Here is a 23,561-nt window from a genome sequence, read left to right on the forward strand (position 1 = left end):
TTTCACAATTAAGACAAATAATCACTGCTATATCAACATTAGGAATTACCAATGTTTTGCAGAATTTTTTGAGGATTCTTTCTTTCTGGCCAGAAAGGCACCTTTATTTTTTGTTTTTCATATTTGAAGTTGCATATAAAAGATAAAACACACATATCACAGACATCTAGATTCATTACCTTCTGCCAAGACCATAAATTTGTGATCAAAAATATGTATATCCCATCAAGCCTTCTTATGCACAATTTGTGAAGTCTGCTGCTATATCAGTCAAGATCTTTTTACTTCCCAAATGAAATAAATCTTATGAACTGATTGAAAATATTACAAATACATAATTTAAACTATATAACCACAGATGCTACAGTTTTCAGAAGTGTCAGGAAAATTATAGGGAAAGAGAGAAAAAGTAGCCTTTAAGATAAGATATTTAAAAGAATCTGCTTTAAGAAGTTATATGAGGCATTTGCCTAAAAAAAGCTATTGATTTTTCTGTCAAAAAAAAAATCATCAAATCTGAAATTTTTCACAAGGAAATAATTCTACAGTACTTCAAGCTCTCACTAGTCCTCTGAAGAGCAACCTTTGTCTCCATAACATGTTGAGGACCTCAGTCCACATATCTTACTAGAACAAAACACATTGCCCCAAGATATTTCCTTTAAAATTGCTCTTTACTAATGTCTATGGAACATGCTCTAAATAAAACACATACAGGTAACAGTAATCACCTTACAGTTGCAAAACATTACAGTAATAAATTAAAGATTTATGAAACAGGTTCTCAAGTCAACTGGGATATCGATTGCAGAGGGCATTCTTGCAGATATTATTAGGTAAGAAATGACCACACTGCAAATATGAATATCCGTGTTCATTGCTATCTGACATCACGCTTTTCTGACAGTACTGTTCCATAGATTTTCTTTTTTTTTTTTTTTGAGTTATTTTTCAAAAAGGAATGTTTGAATAACACAAGATTATTTTGAAACCCTCTTAGTTTCCTTTTGCAAGCCTCAGTTCTTCACTTCTTTACAAGTAAGAGTGGGTTAATACACTTCATCAAGCTGAGTCAGCACAATCATGCCTATCTGAAAGAGCCATCCAAAAAAAATATCATAGGGCAATTATCTAAGGCAATTACCATAGCTAAGACAATGAAAAGCAAAATCTATCAAACACCTGATTATGATCAAAAAAATCATATGAAAAAGAGAAGGGACATAGAGAAACAAGGGCATACTGACAACAAATCAAAGTGAATTGCAAACACTCAGTGGATTTCAAAAAATAAAACGGTCAGTCGTTCTGCTCTGTCACTGACAATGGCACCACTAAGACGGCATTTCAAGCTGGGAACTTTGCGTCTCCTCAATTGACTACTTAATAAGTTTGCTTTTGAAATTTTACCTTGACTAAGTGTTAATGAGCACTGCTTTTCTCCCAAGGGTTAAACCCTCCACAAAACAGAGAGTTAAGTCAAAAGCCTGTGATTTTCAGGCCAGGCTCTGGGCTATGAAAGACAGTGGAGCTTCCTGGTATGTAGATCTTGGAGCTAAGTTTAGGCATTTCCTCAAGAAGTTATGTTAGGCATGTGATTGAGAAAAATAAATCTCTTTTGCAGAAGCTAGTGATAGAAGATCAGTATGGTTATTCTCATTTCACAGAGAGGCCTGAAGCAAAAAAAGATGTTCCATGGGAATATCAGTGCTAAGTGATACAGGAAGAAATTATCTCTGGTTCTTCTGACTCCTTGTTCAGTGCTTTATCTACTGGTCCATGCTATTAAAAGGAAAATAAAACCACTGTGAAGCCTTTCAAAGTGATGCATGACAGAGTGTATCACTTTCTTATATTACAATATTTGAATAGTGTATATAATCTGCATAGTTTCACTTCTTTATAGAGTTTTATCCAATAAAACTTGTGCCCATCAGTCACTATACTTTCCCATATTTTTAACACTCTTATGCATGTGCCTCTGACAGGAGCTAGAAAGGATTAAGTCATATCACACATCTGTTTGCAGATTCCAGGATTACATATACAAACAGTACCTTATAGGTAGATATAAGCATAAACACTCACATGTACGCACAATCAGACACTTTCATATAAATAAAACTGAGCTGTTATTTGTATGATTTCAAAATTAAACTTTAACTTTTTTTGGATCTTGTTAGTTTCCAAAGAACACTTTTAAAAATTATTCTTTTTGCCAAATGCTACACGATCCACACCGTTTAAAACAAAGAGCTGTCATGATTTGCAAAAAGAATTAACAAAAATACTAAAAAAATAATTAGAGCTGTTTACAGTTAGTTTCATATCAGCAGAAAACAAAGGACACATTTATTTCCTGTATGAATGAGATCCTAGGCAAATTGGTAACCACAGATCCCAGTCTATGCTTCAATGGAAACACAGTAACAACTAACAAAACACTTTAAGAATATCTTGCTGTCTTTTACAATATGCATCCTGACATCAACTTCTATTTTTGTTTGAAATCTCTCTGAAACAATTTTGTCAATTACATTTGAAAGGAATACAGCAAGCAGGATATCTCAGGTGAGCAAAAAGTACGTTTTAGGAACTAAAATTACATTCATGCCTAATGAATGTTGCATCAACCAAGGTAATTCTAATAGTAGTTCAGAATTCAGAATTGAGCTGCATATAATTGTTTTACAAAAAAAATTGTTAAATATAATTTTAATTAACTGAGTGTACATTCAATGGTTAGCCTTTATTATTGACTTAGTATTTTATACGCCTAACAGAAACTCCGAAGTTATGTCTGTGAAAGAAGGGAAATAATTTCTAGCTGATGGGTATCCAAGATGTTTTCCAATTCTAATTTATATTACAGTATTATAAGATTGGTCTTAGATGGAGGAAGGCTATTACAAAAAAAACCCGTTCTCTGCAACTGTTAGGAAATTTATAACAAAATAAAAATCTCACTATTGTATGAATACTATATGAGGAATTGTAGTCAAAACTAGAGTGCTACAGAAAAATCATAAAGTTCTAGTTAATACTTGAATTTTCCTAATTTTCCCAATGCATTTCTAATTGTATTTCTGATTTTAGATATGATTAAAAGACCATAAAGGAACAGATTCAAAATACAGTTCAAGGATGTCCACATCACCGTACTAATCATGGTAAGAAACCATTTTTTCTCTAAATTGAGTGAAATAGCACATCACAGATGTTATTAAAGATGGTAAAATACTTTCAGCTAAATGAAACAGAAATAGTAATGATAAAGATGTTCTATTCCAGGAAAACATGTGTCTACTATACAACTATTTGTAAACTTGAAAAGTAAATGCTGTGTTGAGTAGCCCACAGCTTACTTGCAAATGTATTTGCTCTGGCAAGTGCATGTGATATTTTCAGCTATTACAGTGAGTCTTCAGCAAACCCACTTACCTTTAAAAGCTGATATTTTATAATTATGTTGGATAGCTGCCACCATGTCCTTCCAGAAGTCATATTTTTTCTGACCATCATGCTGTAAGTGTCAAAAGCAACCTAGTCATTATATCAAGTATCAGCTATTACAAGTATTCATACTGAAACAGTGACAGGAATGCCAAGGAATAAACAAAATCACATGGAGTAAAATAGTCTTAAGACAGTAGGACATCAGGACTGTACTGGTAGCACCCAGCTTAACTTTGGGTAACTGCAGACAAGTTATCTCCCTATTAAGAGTTATAGTGGGGAGAGGAAGGGAAAAGGAGAAATGATTTGTAGTTGTGAGGAACTCTAAAACACTACAGCAAAGGGGGGCATTAGATAGAACAGCAGCTTACAAAATGAGCAATCCCACTGACATTTGGGAAAAAGAAGTGCCTATACTGAACTTAATTAGCTGGCTGACTTTGTCTGCAGCCTGGCACTTGAATCACCTTCCACCCTCGGAACTGGCAAATCCCTTTGCTGTAATTTAGAGGTAATGTCCTTCTGCCAACAACCCCAGCCCAAACACCATACGAAATACTCATCCAGAAGCCCGGTTGAGCAGCACTTCATTGCATTGTACTCTGAAAACTGCCAAACCCCAGCTCTGGCAGAAGGACCTGGGAAGGTGATCTGTGCTTATGAACAGCCTCTCGCTGTTCCTAGAAAGCTTCCCAAGCAGAGCAGAGAGACAGCTGCCCCTTCAGCACCTCACAAGGGAGAGGAAAAGCTTCTCAACCAGCTGAGCCCCACAACACTATCAAACTCCACAAATTTTAAGAGAGATGAATTAAAAAGATGCAATTACGCAGCCATCCAGTTACAGAGGATTAGCTACCGAGCCTGTAAGAAGTGCTCAGTTACACAGTAGCCCAGCAGCAGTGGTATCCTCTTTGAGTTTATACGTCATGGAAAGTTACTCTGCAGTGCCATTAGAGGACTTACTTCCACACCTACATTAGTATAAATTTCAAAGCAACTGTTACCAGACTTCAGGGCACCGCTGCCCTCTCTGTATTGACCTCACTGATGCCTGAATAATGACCCATTTTGCAAGAATAAAGCATTTTCTAGAGAAGGAAACATTCAGAAACTGAAAAAAACCCAAACGACAACAAACCAACAAATAAACCCTTAACATCAACAAACAAAAACATGTAGTTTATATATACTGAAGCAAACTTCCATTTCAGGCCTAATCCGCCATGGAGGCTTCCAGAGAAACAGTCTGTCCTTAATTTTACAACCAGCAAGTCACAAAAACAAGGTCTTTTATGCACAACTAACAAGCACTACGGCAGTCTGCTTATCATCCACCAGCTCTATAGGTTAAGAGCAGGAAAGATACAGTGCTGTGGCTTTGAGACTTTTTTTAATCCATTCCAAAAGAAAATTGCCACAGAAATACATTAAAGAACTAATAAAGAGAAAAGGTTTCACATATCAGACTTCGGTTAGCTGCTAACCAAGGTTTATTATTCAAAGTTGTGTACAGGAGATACTGGGAATCATCTGTCTAGTGGCAATGGAACTAGCCTATCACTAACCTTAAGACAGACAGATTCAACTGTCTACTCCCCTCATACTCTACGTGGCTGATTAACTCCTTAGTTTGGGGTTTTGTCTTTTTGCTTGTTTCTCTTAAAAAAATCAGTTCCTCAGAGTGCTGTTTTGAGGACAGATGGATAGTAGTTTAAAAGTGGGTTAGGGTTAGGGTTACTTCCTGGGTTAGGGTTAGGGTCACTTCCTTCAAAACATTTGAACTCAGAGAAGACTAAAACAACCATCAAACTAATTCCTTGCAAACCTTCAGCTGTTGCATACAAGACATAAAGGAAAACTGACTGATTCCCAAAAAGCAGAGTGAAAACTGTAAGCATGCCCATGTAGTCCATCATGATTTTGGTGTGATTACCAAATGTGATTTCACTAGTTGAACTATCAAGACAAAGCAATATTTCGTATAACTTTTCACTGTGAAGATCAAAAACACCAAGAAGCTCCCCTACTTTGTCTGGAAATACATAAGAGTTCTGGCTCTGGACACAGCAAAAGCAGGTATATTTTAAACAGTGCAGGGCAGTCCAGCATCCAACTCATGTCTAAACCTATTCTGAATCCAAACTTAGTACTTCTCTCATTTGCTTCCAGTAGAAAGCTTGCCTGACCCTAGAATGTTGTCTGGAAAAGGTAAGGAAATAGCGCTTACTAAATAGTCTCAGAGAACAGGAAGCAGAAGACTGCTTTCTTTTAAAAATGTGGAAGGAAAAATATGATGGTTTTGAACCCTTAGGATGCAGCATTTTGCAGGCATGAGTACTGGGCTGCAGAGGCTGACCACCTCCTGCCTTGCATTTTTCTCATCTGGCTGATGCTAACCTTCCTATTGAAACTGGGTCAACATCCAGTAAAATACACGAGAACTGCTAGCTGATAAAGAGAGTGCATGACCCAGTTCTGGTAGCTTTCTGGAGAAACGGCATGGGTTTAATTCTCTCTGGCTGAAGATGGCACTGGCCCTGAGTCAATGCTCCAGCTTGTGAACTAGTAACTGGATGTGAACACACATGCAAAGACCTACTTTCTCTCCCAATAAGTAGGTGATTTGTGCTGAGTCTAAATTAAATATAAAATAAATTCAATACAGGTGTTACAACTGAGACAGGGTTCTAAACTGTGAACAGCTTAGAGGAAGGAGATTAAGAGAAAATTAAGAGTCTTATGGAGCATCTGTCCTCCATGCTTCTCTGGTAAAGTAGTTTTAGCTAACTCTTCATGCAGCACGCAGGCAGCAATCTACTCAGCAAGCTATTTTGGAGTAAAGGCTAAAGCATCAAATCAGTTAATATCCAAAGGGACTCCAGCTCTGACTTTCACTCTGCACACAAAGTTTAGTATTGAAAATTTTCAGGGCTGCAGCACGTTGGTACCTTCAGCCAGAAAATTACATCAGTACTCTTTGTCACCAATATAGTTACTGTATGAGAAGAACCCTCTCCTGCCTCCAGCTGCAAGTTAAAGATTCAAACCTTCTTTTACACAAAAAAACAATTATCATCAAACTTCTAAGGTAGAATTTAGGACATTCTATCTAAAAAGCATTGAAAGAGGTTCAAGTAATTGTACTTTCCACATTGAGAATTTAACTTATTGTTTAGCAGAGAAAAAAATAAAAAGACACTATCCAAGAGGTGTAATTACATCTGTGTACACAGACCAATATATTTAGGACAACAACAAACTTAAAAATTATGGAAGGAACTTTTCAACTTATTAACGACTTGCAAATTAGCAAATCATGCCATTCAGAAGACTTACATCATATTTAATTTGAGTACCATAAAGGAGACTTTAAGAACTATATTCTGCATATCACTGGGCAAACTTGAGGAAACAGTATATTTCTACTAGTATCCTAGTTATTTGTGCCCTCTGGTGGAAGTACTTTTATTTTGAACATGCCATATAGCTCACAATTATCTTCAGAGACAACTTTAATACACTAAGTGCAACAAGAAAACTTCCATATGAGAAAAAAGCTAAAGACCTTGATGTCATTCAATATATTATTTGTATGCATTTAATAATGCATGCAAGAAAGTTGGTGGTAGAAGAAAAAGATAATGCACTACGTGATTTTCAAGCAGTCCAGTTCTTACCTGATCTAAGCTGTCCACAACCCTTGCACACAAGAGAGCTCCTGGCAGGTCAAAATAATTATCATACAAATAATACTTGGCTGGAAAAAATAATTTAAAAATATACTTTTTAAAAATCATATGCTTTAATCACAAATAACAACTACATTTAAATAATAACATAGGCTCTTATTTTGATTTTACTGGTAATGAGCATTATCTGTTTCCCAATCTTTTTTAGCCTTTATTACCACTTCTGGTTCTCAAAATTGGCAACAAAAAGTTGTTTAGCTATATCAAGGCACTGAGACTTTAAAAATACATTTTAAGGTTCTAAAAGTTACAGTGAAAGAAAAGGGGAGAACCTTGAGTTTTAAAAGTCAGGACAGTATCACTCAACTGTTCTAAAATATCTGTTTTCCTAGCAGTGGAAACACAGAGAAAGCATTTGAGAAGTTGTTTAAGAGACAATTGGACAGGTCTATAGTGATGTCCTTTGAGCACAGATGCTGCAGACAGCACCTTAGCCCAAGGAGAGCCATGCTCACATTATTACATGAGTACCCAAAACAGAACAATATGAGGAGAGTGCAAATATCTCCCCAGATTAAGGTCACGTTCAACAACTCTCTCCTAGGAGTGAAATGACTTAACCGGTGATTTTTTTTTCATGATGTTGTCTGTGCTGTCTCTCAGGTATATTAAAGAACAAGCCAGAAAAATGGGGATTAACAGTCACAAGAGAGACCAAGCACATGCTTCAAGGAAAAAGAAAGGTACATTTCCCATACAACCAAAAGAAACCTTTCTCTTCCTCCCTATTGCAAAAGATTACCTGCAGGTTAGAATAAGCATATCAGCAAAATCTCAAGGAAAGTATCTCCTCTACATACACAAAAGGCAACTTATCAGAGCATTTTCTGTGTGCTACTCACAACTGCCAAGACCAAAGTAAAATAGAGAGGAAAAACAGAACGAGAATGCAATCATAGCCACAGTGCCCTCAAAGTGACTCCTGTCTCAAAATCAATAAACTTCAACTGCAAGGGGAGAAATTTTGTTTCCAGACCCACTCTTTTCTTTGCACCTGCACCTAGGCCTCTAGTAACAGCACTGATGTTAATATGTCAACAGTTAACAAAAATTTAATATTTGCCAAATGTGTCAAAATAAGATAGGATATCAATCAATTGCAGGTGGTGAGCAATTGTATCGTGCATCACTTGTTTCCCCTGGGCTCTGTTGCCCTTTCTCTCTCCTTATCATTACAATAATAATTATAATAATTAATATGCTAATAATACTAATAACATTTCATTTCAATTATTAAACTGTTCTTATCTCAACCCACGAGGTTTATTGTTCTTTCTGATTCTCCTGCCCACTGGGCCTGGGCGGGGAGGGAGTGAGCGAGCAGCTGTATGCTACTTAGTTGCTGGCTGGGGTTAAATCGTGATACTAGTAGTGTCAGTCTACTTCAACAAGGGACAATGTGCCCATCACTATAACCAAATGCCTATACTCTCAGCTCATTTGTCTTATCATTGATGAAATAAATTTAAGGTGAACTCTAGAATTAGAAGTTGAAAATAAACAAAAATCAAGTCTCCCCCAATACATTTACCTTTACCTTTACGTTTATATTCCAGTAATTCTCAGCTCAAGTATTTTTACAATTTTGTGATAACTACAAAGTATGATGCACTGAAGGGCCCAGAGCAATTTCAAAGAAGACATGCTAAAGTATACCTACCTGTGCGTGAAACCATTCCACTGACTGTATTAAAATGCTTCCACTCCCTCCTTCCATATATTTCCAGGATCTCTTCGAATGTCATGCTCTTTGTACCATGGCTTGCCCTATTCAATGCATTAAGTTGTTCATTAAAAAAAAGAAAAAGGGAAAAAGAAAAAGATTGAAAACATCCAAATTACTAGTTCTGCAAAGTAACACACTGCAACAGAATACTGCAGTGCATGCAAGTTGATCAAAACTGACTCTCTTTATAGCTCAGAAGTTTCCCAGGCCCTAAGCTTTTACCATATACATTACAGTTTTTGATAAAAGCCTTACTACACAAAGGTTTGGTTGGCTGGGGGCACAGCCACTGTGCCTCACCTGCTAACACAATCACTCTGTATTGCTCGAATGTTTTCAATTGTGTGAGGACACTCGCTATACTTGAGCTATCAATATACACTGCACAATAAAGCACAGTGCAGAAAGCCTATACATCATTCTGAAGCCCCGTAACATTCACAGAATGCAGGGCAGAACTATGGAAAAGTGCTAGTTTGAGCCCTGCAAGCAGCTCTTTAGCACAAACCTTTTTAGGAATTAAAAATTAATGAGTTTGACCATCAGATTGGGCCCCATTTTGAAGCAAATGTAGGCAATGCCAGGCAAAGTAATTCTGTACCACTCTTGCCTTTAATGAGGTACACACTTTAATCTTGAATTGTGTATTTAGTACTCCAAAATTCATGCTATTAAATGAATTTTGGGATACACAGCAATGACTCAAAGGTATTTCTTCTTTTAATGAATTCTGATTTTCCCTAGCATCTTCAAGCTCCTTCTCCCACATGCTATCAGAAAAAATAAAAAGTAGAGTCTGTCCTGCATACTAAATTACACAGTTTTTCATTCTAGAACAAAATAAGGGAGAAATGGGGCTGGGACTGATATCCTTTAGGTATATTTATTTTTCAGATTTTTGATTCAAAATATCAGTTTACTATGTTTAAAAATAAAAAAAAAAGGAGTGAAAGAGGAGCTAAGGATGAACCAAAATGACTACTGAATGCAAAATATAGCTTTAAAGAGGAAACCCCACAGAATTCTGAAAGTGAATGTGTCAGTTTCTGTGTTTAATTTATCTCAAGCTATTTAAATTATACATTGTAAGCCTGCAGAATTTTGAATGTATATGGTACAAAGATAATAGTGTTCCCATCATTAGCATGAGTCATTAGCACTGCCTCCAAGTCAGGTTACTCACAATTCAAAGAAAAACCTTACTCCAGATTTTAGTAGAACTGGACAAAGAGACAAAACCACCAAAACAGTGAATTTACTTGCAAGATCAGTGTGCCCTCAGAGTCTCCAATGTTTTTTAAAAACGAGATAACAGGGAAACATTACAAAAAGACTGCATATGTAACATTAAGAGAAACTGAGCACTACATCACTAAAGATTATTTCAACTTCTACATCTAATAAATGAATGCATGCTGAAATCAGTATTTTAAATATTTACAAAACTGAAGATGGCATTTAGAAAAGGGATAAAATTTTGGCATATTTAACAATACAATTTATGTTTAATAATACAGACCTTACTGCAAATATTACCTTAAAACTGTTCCATCTTCTGCAAGTTTCACGAAGTTTCCTTCTTCAATGTCCAACACCAAGCCTTTGCAACTAAGAATAATTTGATTTTAAGGAAGGAACTAACAGTTAATGGTTTCAGAGGAATGCCCTCTTATCTATCAGTGACGTGCAGTTACAGAAGCTATGGTGCTTCTGTAGCTATGATGCTACACAAAACCGTGGAAGTCACCTTTCAATAGCTTCCAAATAGCTTTCAAGAACCTTTCAAATACTTTCATGTTTGAACAATGCTCTATATAAGCAAATACATATTATCACAATGAGGACTGGATTTTACTTACATAGCAAAATTCTACTGAACAAATCCAATTCCACCATTCAGTGACTATTCATACAGATTGGTTGGAGGATTAAGATTCAAACATATACAATTAAGTCACTTCTATTAAAGGAATTTTTTTTTGGTGGCAACTCCTCTAGTTATTATTACTAGACTGATAACACCAGTTATTATGGGAAAGAGGGGTAGAACATTGCTTTAAATGAGGTACCTGAATAACCAAAGAACATATGAAGTAGAAGCACTGCCACTCTAGCCAGCACTGACAAGGGCAAGAGTTGACACATAGGAGAGACACTCAGCAAGAGTTTCTAACTCTCCCTAATCGATTTGTATCTCCCAAATAATTGAATCTACATTTACTTAGGTTGTTTGAAAAATTAGTTCAGAGTTCAATGGTTAAAATGCAAATGAATAAACAAGACTGAAAAAGTAATGACACCTTCATCCTCCGTTATAAGGCATCCAAAAGAAAGAAATATATGACATGAAGGCAGCAAGTGAATCCCAACCTTTCATGAATGACACCTGGGCAAGTAGCACCAACACACAGCTACCAGCACTGTGGGCTTTTAGGTTCACATTAATGAGCCTCCTGCTTCAATAAGAGATCAAACCCAAGACACCTAGATCTTAACAAAGGATGTCTTGCATCAGGCCTCAAAATGTGACAAATTGCTTGTCTCATGGAAGTTGAAATCAATCTCATTGGAAACTGTCCAGTCAAATATTGTAAAAACCATTACACAAGAATACATGCATTATTTAATTAAAAAATCTCTGTTTTTCCTAAAAAAATCTAGTGATTACCCGGCTTTAAAGTCCCCACTGCCATGGCCTAGATAATAACCTATGAAAATTTGAAGATCAAAGATTTCAGTTCAAGGTCCTGCTCAGAGACCACTGAGTTCAGAGCAGGAGCTTGCATTTCAGTCTTTTGCATCCCAGCTTTGTGCCCGAAATGCCACCAAAGAACTACCTACTCGCGCATCACCTTTCCTTGGTTTCTCAGAAGGCTGTTGGGATTATTATGCCCTAAACAAATGAAACCACATCTGTCAAGATAAAAATTACTAAATTCTGATGGTTACTGGATTTACCAGTTGAATAGAAGGTAGAAGACAAAGAAGCTACATAAAATAAGACAGTAAGTCAGACTAAAAGGTTTGTGTCCAGACAGCTAGAAGCACAGACAAAGCAAGCTCGCATGCTCAGTTCTCTCTTCAGAATATCACATTAGAAGTATCTCATGAAGAACAAGTATTTGAAACTGTAATTTTGGATTTATCAATTGGGTTTGACACTCCTAACAACAACTGCCTAGTAAGAGAAGCTGTTTTCCAAGCTTTGTAGAAGTTATAGCATAAAGGAAGTTATGAAAAAAGTTTCTATTATCTTCAATGTACTCACCAGAAGTCTAAGCTGTCTGGAGCTAGAATCAGCAAGTCTTCGTCATAACCCTTCTCCGTTACCAGATACTGGGCAAAACTATCATATATTAGCTACAAATGAAAAAATACATGCATTAATTATATTGATTTAGTGAGATCAAATATACTGCTTCCTTGGAAAGTGACAAGATGCAAGTATTAGTGCCTCCTAAGTGAAATCAAACCAGGGGCCCTGGCCTACTGCCTCACTGGGAAATAGTGTCTGAGGTTATTTCTGTCATGGCTGGAAAACACACAAGAGTTCTGGTGTACTGTGTCCAGCACAATTAAGTTTGCAACGTTCTACCTTGTGGTCCCTGTGCTTCAAGACTATTGGGAAACCAAGATGATAAGTTCTTAAAGACTAGTCACTATTTCCCCCTCCTCAATCTTTTTTGGTTTTCAATTTTAAATGTCATGTTTACTGAGATTCAACAAGCAGCTTCCAAACTAATAAATATTTAACCTTAGGGGACATTTTAAAAGTATTTGAAGGAATATATTTCGAAGGAAACAGGCAGCTACTAAATAAACAGTCGTTATTTCTAAGTTCAGAAAGAACACTGTAAAGGCTTAGTATGACTGTCAGCAATTTATTAATGTACTATGCTAGTAAAGCTGTACAAGATCATCTAAGGAGATGCTGCCATGTCCTTAAAGACCATCCAAAAATAGTTATTGCTCCCTTTTTGTCATAGTTCTTTCATTAAAGCTGTTCCCTGGCCTTTTTTCTTTAATTACAAAAGCTGCTCTTGGAATTAATGAGTAGTGTCTGAGAAAGACAAATACGAAGACCAATGCTGAAAGAGTAAGAATTAACTACAACTTCAGCAGTGCCTGTCAGCCTTTAAAAGTATTTTTTAATTCTAAGAAATAAGAAGGCATGCAAAAGGCATGTGTCAGTCTGCTTCTGTGTCCTGTGAAAAAATGAAGACCGAATCAAGTCTAATAAACGTTTTTGGTTTTTTTCCTCTATTTTGTTCATTGGTTGGTCAGGGTTTTTAAAAACTCTTATAGTTATCAATAGTCTAATGTTTGCCTTCATCAGACAACATTCTCACCAGCAAGAACGCGCTTGTGTAAGACGTGATGTGTTGTTGTGTGGCATAACAGAAAAAACATGGAAGGTAAGCCTAGAATTGTATAGTTTCCAGCTAGAAATAGGCTTATACATTTTCTTGCTTCTGTTGAACCATCTTTTGTAAGGAAGATGCCTTTTCATGGAATTTCACTCAGATTTAAAGGAAGCAATGTACTTTTTCAACACAAGATACTCTGCACAATGCCTATTAACAAATGGGGCAGCTCATAAACATTTGTTTCTATACCAAATTCTGAAATATCTTGCAATTAGCATAGGAGCCCTGTGCAGTGCAAAATGTACTGTAGGTGAATGGAGGCAAATTATCACGAGCGTACATTACACAAGATAGCTCCGGGGCAGAGTCCTGACATCAACAAAGAAGGACGAGCCAATGAAAGAGTACCAGGGAGTTTAAAAAAAAAAGTGCCAAGGGCGGGAAGGCAAAGCACATGACAACAGTTCCTCTCCGAAAAGCACAACAGAGGTAAGTCAGAGGTGCTGAGTTCCTCTAAGTTCCGTGTTTTATTATAAGCACCAGAAAGTTTGCAAAGATCGCCTGTCCAAAGTGCTGCGGACTCCTCACTCTGCAGCATCTCTGGATTTGGCTAGGGGGGTGGGGGGACTCCACCTTTATTCTCAGCGCCGCTACAGCTGGGAAAGCAGCACCTTTTTCAGGGAGGAAGATATGGCTGTCCTCTTCGCTCGGGCACAGGCCTGCTGAGGAAGGGCCCGGCGAGAGATGCACTTGTATTTCTCTTATCGTCCTAGGTTTCTCCGTGGATATTTGAGACAGCCGGCCCGAGGCTCGCTGTCCCCGCCGCGGGGGTCCCGGCCCCAGACCCCTGGGAACCAGCACTTTCCCTTTCGCTTGGGCATGCGGCGGGGACTGGAGCGGGGTCCCTCTCCCGCGGCTCCCCCTGGCCGGGCCGTGCCGCCGGCCCGCACTCACCCGTGCGCTCTGCGGGAGGTGGTACCGGCAGAGCGTGTGGTCCAGGTCGAAGCCCACCACGTCGCAGTCAGCCAGGGAAAAGTGCTGCTGCATCGCCGAGCCGCCGCCGCCGCGCCACCGCAGGCGGGCGGAGGAGAAGAAGGAGGAGAAGGAGGAGAAAGAGGAGGAAGGAGCTCAGGCGGCGCTTCCTGCGGCGCGGGCGGTGCGGGGCTGAGCGGAGCGGTGTCCGCAGAACAACCTCGCCCCGCCCCGGCGGGGCCGCCCTCACCTGCGGCACAGCCCGCCCGCGAACCCGGCGTTCGCAGAGGCGGGCGCAGGGCGGACGGCCGGAGGCGGGCCCAAGCGCTCCGATTTGAAAAAACACGTTTCCCGCCGAGGCTTTGTGTGCTGGGGAGCAGGCGTGGGAATAGAGGGCTCCCGCTCTTCTGACTTCAAGTGGCTGCCTCTCAAACGCGGGTCACTGAGAGAGCTTTTGCAAGGCGCAGGCGGAAAAGAGGAGTCAGCCTTGGTTAGTGATTGGACGGCCAGTGCCACACTGCAAGGGCCCTACCGGAGACAATTATCTTATGTAAGTGGACAAACAGTACTACGACTTCATTATGCCCCCTCTGCACGTTCACGACGGCATGAAGGTGAGTGGTGCCGTCTGGCATGACGGCATGAAGGTGAGTGGTGCCGTCGACACTCTGGAGGAAAGGCATGCCATCCCGAGGGACTTCGACATACATGAGAGGTGGGACTGTGCAAACCTTATGAAATTTAACGAGGCCAAGTCCAAGGTCCTGCACTTGCCTCGGGGCAATCTTGAGCACAAAAGCAGGCTGGGCAGACAGTGGACAGAGGGCAGCCCTGAGGAGAAGGACTTACGGGTGTTGGCGGACGAGAAGCTCAACATGAGTGCACTGGCAGCCCGGAAAGACAACTGTGCTCTGGGATGCATCAAAAGAAGCATGGCCAGCAGGTCGAGGGAGGAGATTCTGCCCCTCCTATGCCGCTCTTGCTGTGTCCAGCTATAGGGCCCTCAACAAAAGAAGGATGTGCACCTGCTGGAAGAAGTCCAGTGCCAGGGCCATGAAGATGATTGGAAGGCTGGAGCACCTCTCCTATGAAGACAGGCTGAGAGAGATGGGGATGTTCAGCCTGGAGAAGAGAAGGCTTCGGAGAGACCTTACAGCAGCCTTCCAGTACCTAAAAGGGGCTTACCTAGAGGGACTTTTCACAAGGGCACATAGTGACAGAAAAAGGGGTAATGGCTTTAAACTGAAGGTAGGTTTAGATTAGATAAAAGGAAGAAATTCTTTCCTATGAGGGTGATGAGGCAGTGGAACAGATCATCCAAAGAAGTTATGGATGCCCTGTGCCATGAAGTGTTGAAGGCCAAGTTGGATAGAAACCTGAGCAGCCTGGTCTAGTGGAAGGTATCCCTGCTCATGGCATTGTGGTTGGAACCAGATGATCTTTAAGGTCCCTTCCAATTCAAACCATTTTGATTCTGTGATTATCAAACTCCCTGCAGGGTATAAGCAACACTATACAGTAAACACGCTTTGTTGTACGTTTAGCTGTGGAAAAACCAAACCCCACAAGCAACCAGCTACCTTTTTATTTATTGACAGCTTTGGTAATCAAAAAAAGAATAACACTAAGAACAGTACGGTCTGTATCCAGAATACATAATCAAATGAATTTTTGGTCAATAAGTAATGCCATAGTGCAATTAGTAAGAAAGTGCTGTCTGAAAGAAAATACTGTTTGGAGAAAAGCAAATAGATGAGAGTTACATTGATGTAGTCCTATTCTCTCTGGTTGAACTTCAGTATAGTGTCCTGTTAAGGCTGAGCTCAGGATGCTAAAAGAGCTGGGCTTGACAGCCTTCTTTGCAGGACCTCCTTATTCTTCTCTTATTCTTTTCTCTCTGTAGACCAGTGACACCATCAAAACTTTGCTTTGATTAGCAAAACATGAAAAACTCTAGTTGAATATATTCAAATAAATATATTTTCTTTAAAAATTCTTGTATGGCTATAAATAGAATATAAAACATATTTGAATTGAAAACAATTGTTATAAAACTTTTAGTACAAGTTGTCTTTCCATGTTGCTTACCTATACACAGCTGTGTTGTGCTTTGTAGATTGATAAGTTGGAGTGCATAACCATAGCAGCAGTCTGCAGCAGCAATTTTGATGATATAAAATTATTATTTGAATTTTGCTGGATGACTCAATGATAATTTTGTATTATGGAGTGAAACGCTTTTGAAAATACATTAAAATAGTTTAATGAGATACAAAATACTTATATAAGTTTAGGTAGACACAGAGGAGAGAAATTTAAATAACATGACCTATCACATACATTTAAAAATTGTACAGAGAAATTCGGTGTCAGCTTAGAAAGTGGGTAGCGCAGGAAAATACATGGAAATTTGGAATAACATTCACAAATACTAATAGTAGGACAGAATGGGCACTTAAGAGCAAGAAAGAAATGGATTGCATAATTTTACCTTAGCCCACTGTATAGCAGCTTCTTTCAAAGGTTGTCAGTATCTTCCAAAAACATTAATATACTTCCTAATGTGTGTGTACATACTTGCATGCCATGTATTATATATACATTGTATATTATATGCACACCATACATTATATATGTATGAACATCATAAATTATGTAAACATAATTATACGTATGTTTTAGATACATGTTAAAGAAACAAATATATACCTAAATACATAAAAACTACTATATGTGAAATCTGAACATACTAAATGGTACATCTGGGACATCACACACAACAGGGATCATAACTACCAAGATAAGGCAGCAGCCTGGGAATACAGAGCACAAGACAATTTACCTTCCTAAAGCTGCTCACTTTAGAAAACTGAGAACAAATTCCTGCACCACCGAAGGCAATGGCCACAATTTTGATTGACTTCAGTAGGTCCAAGAGTTCACCCACAGCTGGTGTTTATGCTATCCTCACATGAAGTTTGTCTGCCTTGCAAATTATACCCGTACAGCTGTCATATTCCAGAGTTATTTTGCCCCCACCCGCAAAAGGATTCATGTAGCTTCCAAAGTGGTGTTTAGATTATGGCATTTAAATGGTATAAATTTTTTTTACAGGCTAAGCCTCTAAAACACAACAGCAACTTAACACACTGAAGTATTGAAACATCTGGACAGATACTGAAAATCATACATTCATTGATTGAGTCATAGGATGGTTTGGGTTGGGAGATAATCTTGTCAAACCCTCTGGTCACTGTATTCACTGTCAACTGAAGATAATCTTGAAAATCCAGATTTTGTGAATGCTGCACAATTATATTGACAGTAATGACAAGCTGTCATAGAATTTACAACACGAAAGTACTAATCATATTTAATCTGTAACCACTTTGTGTAGGGAACAATATTCACCTAGGGAGAGATTCAGCAAGTTAAATTTCAGGTACATGAAGCTGAAGATTAAATTAGAAGTCTGACAACAAGAAATAGAGAAAATACTGATGAAGAGAATTGGTTTTCAGTTCTGGGGAAAGAGAAGATAAATGAGAGAATAACTGTTATCTTCCGTATTTTTAGTACAAACCTGATAAGAGGAAAGCCTGGGCAATTTACTTTCAGCACACAAGCCCCCATTTTATTTATTTTTCTTTTGTCTTAGAGGTGTTTTCTGTTTCAGTTTCTTCCTTTCAGATGAATCCTTTAAACACACTGACATCCCATACTACAACCTTTCTCAGAAAGGAGCTGCCTTTAACAGAAATTATCTGCAACAACTGAACTACCTTTATGTGTTAACAGCACCCTTTCAGCTCTATTATTCAAGTTGGATGGCACCATGAGCCACTCAGATATCCACATAACTGAGGTTGAACTGTTGGCCTATCAGGTCCTGACTGAGATTATTTTAGGTTTTCCTGTGGTTAATTTATGCATCAAAGTAATTGCTTTTATGTTGTAAATACATGGTAATTGGGAAAAAATCATAAATCCTGTCCTAGTAGGGGAAACTTCTAATTGGTAGAATTGCTTGTGGTGTGGCTTACCTGCAGCTGCAGCATCCCTCAGACTGGGGCTGCAAGGCCACCCCAAGGGAGATTCCCCCTCCAGCCCACAGGCCCCGGGGCACAGCTACCGATGGAGCTGGTAGGATAGGGCAGCAGCTGCTGCCCACCCTCAGCATCCTCACGGTTTAGCAACCTGCAGGAAACAGGTGTGAAGTAGGAGGTCTGATGTGTCAAAGCCTTTTATAGACATGCAAAGGGGCCTTTTTGTTTGTATCATAGAATTATAGAATCAACCGGGTTGGAAAAGACCTCCGAGATCATCAAGTCCAACTGTTGATCCAACACCACTGCTGTGGTTACTAGACCATGGCACTAAGTGCCACATCCAGTCTCATCTTAAAAACCTCCAGGGATGGAGAATCCACCACTTCCCTGGGTAGCCCATTCCAATGTCTGAGTACCCTCTCTGTAAAGAATTTCTTCCTAATATCCAACCTAAACCTCCCCTGGCACAGCTTAGGACCATGCCCTCTTGTCTTACTGATAGTTGCCTGGGAGACAACCTCCATCCGGGCAATTGTAGAGTGATGAGGTCTCCCCTGAGCCTCTTCTTCTCCAGGCTAAACAAGCCCAGCTCCCTCAGCCTCTCCTCATAGGACTTGTGCTCGAGTCCCTTCACCAGCCTTGTTGCTCTTCTCTGGACCTGCTCCAGGACCTCAATATCCTTCCTGAGCTGAGGGGCCCAGAACATCACGCCTGATACCTGCTTTCCACACAGAACAGGCTCCTAACACCATGTAGGTTTAGAGTACAGGAGTGCACTAACATGTCCAGGAGAGCAAAAGAAGCATAACAGAGTGTGGTAACATACATAAAGACGTAAGAACCGTGTCAAAATACCTCGCCCTAGCTGCCACACCTAAGTTGCAGGCCTCTGAGTGAGACAGTTATTCCAGCTCCTCTCTTTTTTCGTCCTTAAGAGGGCAGCAGTACGACACATTGGAGCATCCCTCTGAGTTAGCTTTGAGTCGTCTGCACCCTAGTCTATTTTACTGTCCTTAAACTTCGTGTGTATTGTCCTGAGATGGTGTAAGTTGGCTTTGTCGGTTGTGTTTTGTCCCAGCTATACAGTTGTAGCCGTTTGTCTATCTTGGCAAAGGTTATAAGAATTTAGTTAAAAAAAGGGAAAAGGCCCTCATATTATTATGGCAGAGCATGCTAAAAATAAGACAAGAATTTGAACAAACATGAAGTGTTTTCATTTTAGACAAGGAACACCTTCATACAGAGAAGTCAGATCAAAACATTTTTTGCTGTTTGTTTTTAAAAACATATGAGAATACTTCTGGAGTAGCATTAGTCAAACCAAAAAGTGTTTTTTATATATTTTATTTTAGCACACTGGTAAAAGATGAACTTCAGGTTTGCACTTGATTTAGCTTTTAACCCATGAAATTGTTCAGTGCACAGGTAGAAGAATGCCTCACAACCCATCCTGTACCAACAGAGTACCTCCATCCCCCCTGAAGCATGATGCCCACTCTCCCTGCTGGGATAACTCCTTGCTCTTCACAGCACAAAGTCCCCGTCTGATAACTGTTACTTTCATCCCAGACTGACAGGAGGACAGAGCTCACATTTCAGGCTCACCCAACTGGCCCAGCTCAGCGAGCTCTGTATGCATGTCTCCTGAGATCTCCCCTCAGACTGGGGTGGTCCCCAGAGAAATATTTCTGTTGCTGTAACTTCACTCCTATCTCAGGCAGATCGTTGTAGCACCTTTTGGTGCTGCCACAGCAGACAGCCACCCTTAACAACTCCTGAAAAGCCATGACACAGGTCCCATACTACAGACACTTACTACTAATACACCACAACCATTCTGCTTCCTCTCTTAATGCTGGATCAATAACCAGATTCAAATACAATGCAGTTGATTTGGCATAATGACGCCATGCCTATTTACACTGAAAGGGTCTAAAGAGCATAAAGCTAGCTTCATCTCTGACCCCACAATCACAGCCTGAAGAAAAACTCAGTAGTAGTGGGTGGTAGTCAAACAGGTACAACACATTTCTAGGTTTTGGCATGACATTGTACTTTCAATGGGTTTCTTAACATGTTTAAAGTTAAACAGGATTGATGGATTTGGTTTCTTGATTTTAAGTTTAGGACATTAAGAAGGAAACACATTTGTTTAGGAACCATCAGAGGAATAAGCTAAGAATATACAGAAGCAGGCCTATGACTTGGTAAAGACTAATGCTTTAGGTGACATAGATCTATCAACATGAATTCATTTTAAGGATAACCTGGTTCTCTGTGAGAGAGTGAAAGCTGTCAGGAATATATTTTCTTTGAAAAACAGTCACTAGTACTCCCTGTTTCTTTAGGAGACCATTAAAAGTTGAGCAAAATACTACATAATCTGTGGCAGACAGAGTACCTTGTTACTAGGTACAGAAACCTGCTGAATATACTTAACTATTGACCAGGATTAAGATTTGATTAAATTCTAGCAATTTCAGAAGTTTTACTGTTTATTGGGTTGTTTAGTAGCCTTTTTATATGGTAAAAAATATGGACACGTCAACTTTTTCAGGGGAATCACATACGTAAAATTTATAGAATCTTGCTGGAAGTGGAATATCTGATTACATCTGGCATCTCATATTCCTTACATTCTGTCTCACCAGCATAGAAATGAGATTCAGGCTGTTAAAAAGACAAGATTCCCGAAACTAAACCCAATAGTTCATCAAAAGGTTAAACAGACAGTAATCCACCAGGTGCTCAGAATCTCTCAAAAGCCTGCTTATTGTCCTTATCATCTCTCTCAGATCTTGTAATCTACCTCAGGCTGTTCCCACACAACATGAAAGAAGGAAATGAAAATCAATTATTTTGTCAGAATGATTAATAGCCAAGACTTATTGCTGGACCCTTAGTGAATATATATTTTGAAACTCTTCATAGTTGTTTAAAGGTACTTTGAAAGATTTTTTTTTTCTAGCTGGATGGATGTTACATTTAGCCAAAAGAAATTGTACTAGAAATATGGACTTTTGGGGAAGCTATACTTCCAAAGTAGACCATTTTGAATTTTATAGTGAGAGAATTGTGCAATTTCTATTATTTCTCCTATATTTAGTTTTTTTGGTTTTTTTTTTTTGTTCTTTTGGACATACCGTTATTTTATGTTTACAGTGTTAAACATAAAATCCAGAGGAGGACTACTCATTCCTCGGTCGTCGTTTCCCATTCATTCACGGTGTATTCATGGACAGATAACTTAAATTGCTTATGGCTTCAATGTCTTCATAAGCAAAACTGAAATATGTCTAATTCAGACCTTCTAAGGATTTATGAGTTGGTCAAGTAGGCTACAGGCTTGCATTTCAAGCCTGACGCTAGTAATTGAAAAAAACCTAAAAAAACGGATGTATTTCAACGCACAGTCTGCACAAAAGAACAGAACTATTGAAGAGCTGATGGGAAATGCCACAATTATGAAACTGCAGACTTGAAGATAACAGAACTAGGAAGGACCTAAACACGGTCATCTTCTGCCCTGGACAGGATCAATCCAGCTACAGATATTCTTAAAACTCAATTGTCTAACTACTTCTTAAAATGTACCACAGAGCCACTGAGGCAGTTTCTAACAGTCCTTACAAGAGAACATTGAGCTTTTTTCCTCCCTCCATTTCTAAACAGTCTCTGTTGCTCTAATGCATCTTTTTTTCTTATGTTGTCTCCTATTCCTAGCAGATGTGAGAACCTCATCACTGTGCACCAGACTTCTATCTGTTTGAAGGCTGCTACTATGTTTTCCCACAGATTCTTTTTGTTTAATTATTTAAGCTCTTTCCTTAAAGGCTGAGGGGTTTTGAGCCTGTTTACCTTTCATTGTCAATCTGGATGATATTCATTCATCACTCTTTCATTATCATATAGGTCATTATCAAATTTTCTGGAATACAGGAGCAAAAACTGGGCACATTGTTCTAGTTTTGGTCTTACTAGAACTGAGTACAGAAATAATTAACGTGCTGTAATGTAACATAGAAATCTGCTTGTAATGTAACATACAAGTTACTTAATTAATTACAATCATTACCATGTTAGGATTTTCAAGATCAAATTCTATTCTATCACTATGATGAGTAGAGAGCTCAATTTTTTCCTTCTTTAACAATAAGCCATCTTTCTTAAGGAGCATTTGATCTTCTATTCAAGAAATACTTTCTTCTGTATGTGTTCGTTGCTGAATATAAAGGACAATGAGAGTGATATTCCTTGGAGCTACAATAATAAAAAGCTAATATTAATGCTTATAAATCTAAAATATAAGAGCTTATTTTGAATATAAATTGCATTTGATATTTGCTGTTCTGCTTCTGCCTCTTAGGACTGTCTAGTAATGATCTGATGAAAAGATTAAAAAAAAAGTATGATGGATTTTGATAAGGAAGAAGTGATGTAGAGGAATATATCCTAAAACTGTAAGTATATATTAAGTCTCAAGAAGATTCCATCGTGCTGATGTAACTCTTTATAAAGATCTGTATTCTGTTTCTATGTAAGTCTGCAAAGAAGATCAGAGCCACCTCTTCTACTTTTAGGAAAACATTATGTTTGCGTTAACCTATATTGTTGTGTTGAGCCTCATGCTCTTGACAGAGAGAGGGAATTCTGATAACTTTTAAAGCTGTGGAATACAAATTTGAGAAAATTTTGCCAGCTAAAGAATTAAATTATTTTGTCTACATTAACTGAAATCTATATCAGAAATGCTCACTGTAAGTGAGTATCACTAAAGCTGCTGGCTTCCTATTCCCTTTCCCTATGTTTATAAAGATAATTTCTTGCATGTTGGGTAATGTTCTAGAAAGTTTCTATATCTCTAGACGGAGAGAAGAATACAGAAACAAAAGGAAACAAAGAAAATTATGAGTATACATATTTTCGGGACAAGTTGCATCCTTTTCATTTGTGAAACTTTGGATTTTGCACACATAGAAACAGATCAGACTGATGCTGAAACACAGTAAAGAAATAACTTCACATACTGCATCTTTACTTACACATTAATACTATTCTAAATATAAGTCAAAATTTGATAAAAAAAATGATACATGAACTAAGGGTAAAAAGGTAATCTTGCTCTCAGTTAAACCAGTGAGTATATTGTCACTAACTTCAGAGTAAGACAAACATGATTTTAAGACTTTTTAAACTGAATCAAATATAGAAATTAGTAATTTAAGTACTGGTATTTGTTGAC

General features: G+C 38.5%; 1 protein-coding gene across 1 annotated transcript in view; it reads right to left on the minus strand.

The window, feature by feature from the left end:
- Positions 1 to 14,487, minus strand: part of NT5DC1 (5'-nucleotidase domain containing 1) — a 138,973-nt gene extending 124,486 nt beyond the window's left edge. The window contains exons 1-6 of the mRNA XM_032682472.1: positions 14,253 to 14,487; positions 12,200 to 12,291; positions 10,468 to 10,539; positions 8,866 to 8,972; positions 7,134 to 7,213; positions 3,442 to 3,523 (exon numbers count right to left, since the gene is read on the minus strand). Coding sequence (XP_032538363.1) covers positions 3,442 to 3,523; positions 7,134 to 7,213; positions 8,866 to 8,972; positions 10,468 to 10,539; positions 12,200 to 12,291; positions 14,253 to 14,345 — 526 coding nt within the window. The 5' untranslated portion in view covers positions 14,346 to 14,487. The remainder of the gene's footprint in view (positions 1 to 3,441; positions 3,524 to 7,133; positions 7,214 to 8,865; positions 8,973 to 10,467; positions 10,540 to 12,199; positions 12,292 to 14,252) is intronic.
- Between the last annotated feature and the right edge of the window lie 9,074 nt (positions 14,488 to 23,561).

This window comes from Chiroxiphia lanceolata, chromosome 3 (assembly GCF_009829145.1).
Source record: "Chiroxiphia lanceolata isolate bChiLan1 chromosome 3, bChiLan1.pri, whole genome shotgun sequence".
Classification (NCBI taxonomy): Eukaryota; Metazoa; Chordata; class Aves; order Passeriformes; family Pipridae; genus Chiroxiphia; species Chiroxiphia lanceolata.